Source organism: Oncorhynchus masou, chromosome 8 (assembly GCF_036934945.1).
Source record: "Oncorhynchus masou masou isolate Uvic2021 chromosome 8, UVic_Omas_1.1, whole genome shotgun sequence".
Taxonomy (NCBI): domain Eukaryota; kingdom Metazoa; phylum Chordata; class Actinopteri; order Salmoniformes; family Salmonidae; genus Oncorhynchus; species Oncorhynchus masou.
This window is the reverse complement of record NC_088219.1, coordinates 34,158,805-34,166,841: the sequence shown is the minus strand read 5'-3', so window position 1 is coordinate 34,166,841 and position 8,037 is coordinate 34,158,805. Positions and strand designations below refer to the sequence as shown.

The following is an 8,037-nucleotide window of genomic DNA, read 5'->3' as shown; positions in this document are numbered from 1 at the left end:
TGTATTAATATCAATAAAAGTGTAATACGTTTACAACTTGGGGCGTATGGACTTTAATTCTGATCAGTATAATTGGTTTGTGAAAATGTTGCTTCAAATCTCAGACATCCACAAATAGGTCTTAGGTAGGTCTGTACATGTCAGGGTTGGTTTCAGATCTGTTTTATTTTGAAAGCAGATTGTGTGCCTTACACTTGCAGTTCTTTAATTTACCACACGAGGGTAACCAAGAATCACTTTTATTTCTGGCGAGCCAGAGCATCACTTGCTGTGAATTGACTGACCCACTCACTGAACTATAAAAAACGGAGCCACTGTCACCGCAGCGCGCCACAGCCATACCACACAGGGCAATACCCCGCGAAGGGAAGAAGACCAGCGAGCTGCTGTCCGCTGATTTCTCCTTCCCCATCTCACTATATCAAACTCACTCCACAATGCCTGTGAATCAGAAATTTCAAGGTAATTGCAAATAACGTTATCCGAGTGGGATATTTTTTTTGGGGGGGATTATCTATCAAGCTAAAAGGGCTAGCTTAGCGTTTGCAATCTATTGTCAGCTAGTTCTGTATTGCCTGTTGGAATGGAACGCACGCCACTCTCCGCAATGGAGCATGCAAGGGCTAGCTCGATAGTAGACCAGCTAGCTAACGGGATGAAATTAGACTACTCTAGCGAGCTAACGTCCGATCTATTTTCTTGCAGGAGGGAAAGCCTTTGGATTACTCAAAGCTCAACAAAGGGAGAGATGCGAGGAAATAAACAAGGTAAATCCGGTGATGTTTCTAATGTCGATATTTGCGTTTTATTTTGTCAATGAATGTATTAACAATTTATTGTCGACAGAATAATACCACTTGGCCTTGAACCTACTTTGATTTAGCTAGCACATAGCTAATCAGGTTTCAGCCCGTTACGTTTGCTAATAACGTAAATAGCATTATTGCTATCCACGTTATCTGCCTGTACTCACATTTGCATGTGATACAATATGTAATGATTCATTTCATTGTTATTGACCCGGTGACCCGTTATCTTGCCGGCGGTCTTCCCTGTGTCGTGAGAGCGACAGCCACTTGTTGCATGGCATAGCCGTCACAGCTACGTCTTCTGGGGGTCCGTCTGTGAATGTCTCTCGCACTCCTGGTTTTAATGTCGTTGCTCGCGCTAAGACCAGTCTAATTTCGCCCTAGATATTAACTACAATTTATCCAATTCCATATTCCCCAACCTGATTTAAAGACTAAAATCAGAAAAGGGGCAGATGCTGTGTGGCCCCTCTCCCTTGACTCCTGGAGCCGGGCGGTTATCCCCCTGCGTTTAGACGGGAAATGCGTGTTTGGGCAGCGGGCTAAATGCGCCCTTTGTGTCGGGGGCGACTGTCTGGAAGAGGGCTGGAAACGGGCCCACGGCATTTGAGTAGCTTCTCTCTCAAAATTATTTCAATTCAAAGGGGCTTTATTGGCATGGGAACCATCTTTTTAGATTGCCAAAGCATATAACCAAAACAAACATAAGTGAGAAAAAACTAGGCTAACAACATACATTTTTTTAAATAAAAAATGAACAGTAGACACTGCACTCAAAGGTTTTAAAAAGATAGACATTTAAAGAGTTATATTGTCAGCTATGTAAAGTGTTTTAGCAATATGAAAATAGTTGTAGTATGAAGATAGTGGGAGAAGATAAACAGATAACTATTGGTGGTATTTACAATGTTTGCGCTCAACTGTTTGCCCATTTCTCATGGAAATGGTACACAAATCATGTTGCTATTGATTGCACATTGTGGAATTTCATCTTACAGATATAGAAGTTTATCAAATCAAATTGAATTTGTCACATGTGCCGAATACAATAGGTGTAGACATTACAGTGAAATGCTTACAATTAATGTTGGATTTGTTTTCAAATTCTTTGTGGGTCTGTGTGATCAGTGGGAAATATGTCTCTAATGTGATCATACATGCAGTTCAGTTTCCACCTCATTTTGTGGACAGTAGACACATATATGTCTGCCTATGGTGACCTCTCTCAATAGCAAGGCTATTCTCACTAAGTCTGTACGTAGTCAAGGATTTTCTTAATTTCCGGTCAGTCTCAGTGGGCAGGTATTTTACCACTGTATATGGCCAAAAATTGAGAATGACACATATTCATTTCCACAAAGTTTGCTGCTTCAGTGTCTTTAGATATTTTTTGTCAGATTTTACTATGAAATACTGAAGTATAATTACAAGCATTTCACAAGTGTCAAAGGCTTTTATTGACAACTACATGAACTTGATACAAAGAGTCAATATTTGCAGTGTTGACCCTTCTTTTTCAAGACCCCTGCAATCCGCCCAGGCATGCTGTCAATTAACTTCTGGGCCACATCCACACTGATGGCCACCCATTCTTGCATAATCAATGCTTGGAGTTTGTCAAAATTCGTGGGGTTTTGTTTGTCCACCCGCCTCTTGAGGATTGACCACAGGTTCTCAATGTGATTAAGGTCTGGGGAGTTTCCTGGCCATGGACCCAAAATGTTGATGTTTTGTTCACTTAGTTATCACTATTGCCTTATGGTAAGGTGCTCCATCATGCTGAAAAAGACATTGTTTGTCACCAAACTGTTCCTGGATGGTTGGGAGAAGTTGCTGTCGGAGGATGTGTTGGTACCATTCTTTATTCATGGCTGTGTTCTTAGGCAAATTTGTGAGTGAGCCCACTCCCTTGGCTGAGAAGCAACCCCACACATGAATGGTCTCAGGATACTTTATTGTTGGCATGACACAGGACTGATGGTAGCGCTCACCTTGTCTTCTCCGGACAAGCTTTTTTTTCCGCATGCCCCAAACAATCAGAAAAGGGATTCATTAGAGAAAATGACTTTACCCCAGTCCTCAACAGTTCAATCCCTGTACCTTTTGCAGAATATCAGTGTGTCCCTGATGTTTTTCCTGGAGAGAAGTGGCTTCTTTCCTGCCCTTCTTGACACCAGGCCATCCTCCAAAAATCTTTGCCTCACTGTGCGTGCAGGTGCACTCTCACCTGCCTGCTGCCATTCCTGAGCAAGCTCTGAGCAAGCTCGGTGCCCCGATCCCGCAGCTGAATCAACGTTAGGAGACAGTCCTGGTGCATGCTGGACTTTCTTGGGTGCCTTGAAGCCTTCTTCACAACAATTGAACCGCTCTCCTTGAAGTTCTTGATGATCCGATAAATGGTTGATTTACGTGCAATCTTACTGGCAGCAATATCCTTGCCTGTGAAGCCCTTTTTGTGCAAAGCAATGATGACGGCACTTGTTTCCTTGCAGGTAACCATGAATGACCGAGGAAGAACAATGATTCCAAGCACCACCCTCCTTTTAAAGCTTCCAGTCTGTTATTCAAACTCAATCAGCATGACAGAGTGGTCTCGAGCCTTGTCCTCGTCAACACTCACACCTGTGTTGACATGATGTCAGCTGGTCCTTTTGTGGCAGGGCTGAAATACAGTGGAAATGTTTTTGGGGGATTCAGTTCTTTTGCATGACAAAGAGGGACTTTGCAATTAATTGCAATTCATCTGATCACTCTTCATAACATTCTGGAGTATATGCAAATTGCCATCATACCAACTGAGGCAGCAGTCTTTGTGAAAATGTATATTTGTGTCATTCTCAACTTTTTGCCATGACTGTACTCTCAATTTGCTCCGTTTTTTTGGTTGATTCTTTGCAGTGTGTCAAATAGTTATCTTTTTCCTTCCTCATAATTTGGTTGGCTCTGATTGTGTTTCTGGCTTGGTGCTCTGTGGGGTCTGTTCGTGTTTGTGAACAGAGCCCCAGAACCACCTGGCTTAGGGGACTGTTCTCTATTTTAATCTCTCTGTAGGTGAGGGCTTTGTGTGGGCATCGCTTCCTTTTTAGGGCGTTGTAGAATTTAACAGCACTTTTGGGGATTTTGATAACTGGTGGGTATAATTCTGCTCTGCATGCATTGTTTGGTGTTTAGCATTGTATACAAAGTATATTTTTGCAAACTTCTGGATGCAGTTTCAATTGGGTGTCCCATTTTGTGAATTCTGGGATCTCAAGTGTTATGTTCCTTTTGATGGCATAGCAGGCCCTTCTTGCCTTGTCTCTTAGATCGTTCACAGCCTTGTGGAAGTTACCTGTGGTGTTGATGTTTAGGCCAAGGTAGGTATAATTCATTGCGTGTTCTAGGGCAACAGTGTCTATATTAAGGTGACCAGATTTCTGAAATCCGGCGCCGACAGAGATGGCCGCCTCTCCGGCGCCGACAGAGATGGCCGCTTCGCTTCACGTTCCTAGGAAACTATGCAGTTTTTTTGTTTTTTTACGTGTTATTTCTTACATTAGTACCCCAGGTCATCTTAGGTTTCATTACATACAGTCGAGAAGAACTACTGTATATAAGATCAGCGTCAACTCACCATCAGTACGACCAAGAATATGTTTTTCGCGACGCGGATCCTGTGTTCTGCCTTACAAACAGGACAACGGAATGGATCGCATGCAGCGACCCAAAAAAAAACGACTCCGTAAAAGAGGGAAACGAGGCGGTCTTCTGGTCAGACTCCGGAGACGGGCACGCCGTGCACCACTCCCTAGCATTCTTCTTGCCAATGTCCAGTCTCTTGACAACAAGGTTGATGAAATCCGAGCAAGGGTAGCATTCCAGAGGGACATCAGAGACTGTAACGTTCTGTGCTTCACGGAAACATGGCTCACTGGAGAGACGCTATCCGAAGCGGTGCAGCCAACGGGTTTCTCCACGCATCGCGCCGAAAGAAACAAACACCTTTCTGGTAAGAAGAGGGGTGGGGGCGTATGCCTTATGGATAACGAGACATGGTGCGATGAAAGAAACATACAGGAACTCAAATCCTTCTGTTCACCTGATTTAGAATTCCTCACAATCAAATGTAGACCGCATTATTTACCAAGAGAATTCTCTTCGATTATAATCACAGCCGTATATATTCCCCCCCAAGCAGACACATCGATGGCTCTGAACGAACTTTATTGAACTCTTTGCAAACTGGAAACCATTTATCCGGAGGCTGCATTCATTGTTGCTGGGGATTTTAACAAGGCTAATCTGAAAACAAGACTCCCTAAATTTTATCAGCATATCGATTGTGCAACCAGGGGTGCAAAAACCTTGGATCACTGTTACTCTAACTTCCGCGACGCATATAAGGCCCTGCCCCGCCCCCCTTTCGGAAAAGCTGACCACGACTCCATTTTGCTGATACCTGCCTACAGACAAAAACTAAAACAAGAAGCTCCCACGCTGAGGTCTGTCCAACGCTGGTCCGACCAAGCTGACTCCACACTCCAAGACTGCTTCCATCACGTGGACTGGGACATGTTTCGTATTGCGTCAGATAACAACATTGACAAATACGCTGATTCGGTGTGCGAGTTCATTAGAACACCTACACCACCCGATGTTACAGGAAGGCCATAAAGATCATCAAGGACATTAACCACCCGAGCCACTGCCTGTTCACCCCGCTATCATCCAGAAGGCGAGGTCAGTACAGGTGCATCAAAGCTGGGACCGAGAGACTGAAAAACAGCTTCTATCTCAAGGCCATCAGACTGTTAAACAGCCACCACTAACATTGAGTGGCTGCTGCCAACACACTGACACTGACTCAACTCCAGCCACTTTAATAATGGGAATTGATGGGAAATGATGTAAATATATCACTAGCCACTTTAAACAATGCTACCTTATATAATGTTACTTACCCTACATTATTCATCTCATATGCATACGTATATACTGTACTCTATATCATCGACTGAATCCTTAGGTAATACATGTATCACTAGCCACTTTAACTATGCCACTTTGTTTACATACTCATCTCATATGTATATACTGTACTCGATACCATCTACTGTATCTTGCCTATGCTGCTCTGTACCATCACTCATTCATATATCCTTATGTACATATTCTTTATCCCCTTACACTGTGTATAAGACAGTAGTTTAGGAATTGTTAGTTAGATTACTTGTTGGTTATTACTGCATTGTCGGAACTAGAAGCACAAGCATTTCGCTAAACTCGCATTAACATCTGCTAACCATGTGTATGTGACAAATAAAATTTGATTTGATTTGATATTTGAAATGAAAACCGGGGACATTTCCAGTTCGGTGGTCAATATATAATTAAAATATCCAATGTTGTTAACTATGAAATAAAAAAGGGGGACAATTCCGGTTTCATGTATTTAGTCTAACAGGCAGACTGTGATAGAGAAAACAACTATATTACAGAAACACTACAGACAAGACAGAACTGTCCGATCTGAACAGCCATTCAGTGGTCCTGGTAGACTAAGAGCAGAAGAGAACATGAGCAAAATTTAAATGAAACAGACAATAGTACATGTGAAATACTTAACATAATAAAGAAATAAGATGCTGATGAGATTGGTACCTACGTAATATACTTATACCAACCTAATCTGTATATTTCTCAGAATGAATGTATCTTCATCAGGATTGCTCCGTCTTTGGCAAGCTTCTCCATGTACTCCTGGCAGTGGAGGTTGAAGTTTATCTTCACAATAAGCATGGCCTTGGTGGTAGGAACAGTGAACCTATTTCTTGCTGCTGTCCATAGATCATTAATTTTGGAGAACAGTCTCTCGACTGGTGCATTACTTCCAGGTAAGCACATGACAACAGACACTAATCTAGCCAGGTTAGTGTGTGAGATGTCGTTCTCTTTGAAGTGGTTAACCACCGAGCTCCATCTCTGACTAAACGGTGTCTCTGATATTTTCCATTCTTCAAGCGATCCCCCTTTAGGAACTCTTGCAGGCCAGAAACCTCGTCACACAATGCATCCTCATTGATGGTCACATTGGGGCATTTTTCCTGCAGTGTGCCTGCTGCTTTCTGGATCTCTTCACGCAGAGGTTGCCTTTTTAAAAGGAGACAATGTAGATATTTTAGATTATCTGTGTGCTTTCCCCATGCTTGCAAGTAGTTCACAGCCATAGTGAAGAATGATTGGGATGTTTTGAGAAAGCTATCTTTCGACATGGCTCCATTGTCCGCTAGCTCTTTCAGAAGTCCTCTGACCAAAACTGGAATGAAGTTGTCATCACGTCTTACAGTGAATTTTGCCTCAACGTTTCTCAGAATTGCAGCGGACTCCACAGCACAGTGGTCCTGGCCAAGCATCTTGATCGTGTCACTGAATACGGTCAAGTTTCCAGGGACAAAGGCCAGGCAAAGGTCAGTCAGTGGATCTTCGAACATTGTTCACAGGACAACTGGGCATTTGTCAATGGCACATATATTTTCAGCACTCTTTCTAGAACAGGGAGCATGGATATCCAGCGAACATTGCTGTGTCCTAAAATGTTATGGTACTCCTGGCCAACAAACTCACAAAAATTCTTCAGTCTTTCTACTCTGACGGTAAAAATATAAACATATCCAAATATCTTTGTGAGTAGGTAGTCAACATCATATCCAAAGCTGTCTGGCCGTGTTATGAATGATGTGGGCAGGACAACCTAAGCCTCCCGCGGCAGAGCATTTTTAACTTTGGTATGGACATTGACCCTCCCCAGCCTATTCAGTCCTCCAAAGTTGGTATTTGTTGTCGGCAGATAATATTTTCCAGGTTACATTTTTGGATGACCACCAGGACCTCAGCTGCAATCTCCTCTGCTGTTTCTCCATTCAATTCAACACAATCAAGCAGTTATGTTTCCACAGATGTGCTGCCATCATATATCTTACATATCTGACTACTACTGGCAGCAGCTTTACATGTCCATGATTGGACGCATCAATGGACAGGGACACAAATTCAACCTGGTCTAGATCCTGTGTTAGCAAAGTAGTTGCCCATGTTGCAAAATGTGACGTTACTCACTATGGCGTCACATTTTGTCCAAGCACATGCTAACTTTGGCTCACAAAGCTTCCGTGTCAGTTGTGCTGTGCTGTCCGTAGATCTGTAACTATGTATGTGTCACATAGTGTGGTATGCAAAGACACCCTCCTGC

At 42.9% G+C, this 8,037-nt stretch overlaps 1 protein-coding gene across 1 annotated transcript in view; it reads left to right on the top strand.

The window, feature by feature from the left end:
- Positions 1-299: 299 nt before the first annotated feature.
- Positions 300-8,037, top strand: part of LOC135544567 (allograft inflammatory factor 1-like) — a 55,464-nt gene continuing 47,726 nt past the window's right edge. The window contains exons 1-2 of the mRNA XM_064972282.1: positions 300-462; positions 706-767. Coding sequence (XP_064828354.1) covers positions 438-462; positions 706-767 — 87 coding nt within the window. The 5' untranslated portion in view covers positions 300-437. The remainder of the gene's footprint in view (positions 463-705; positions 768-8,037) is intronic.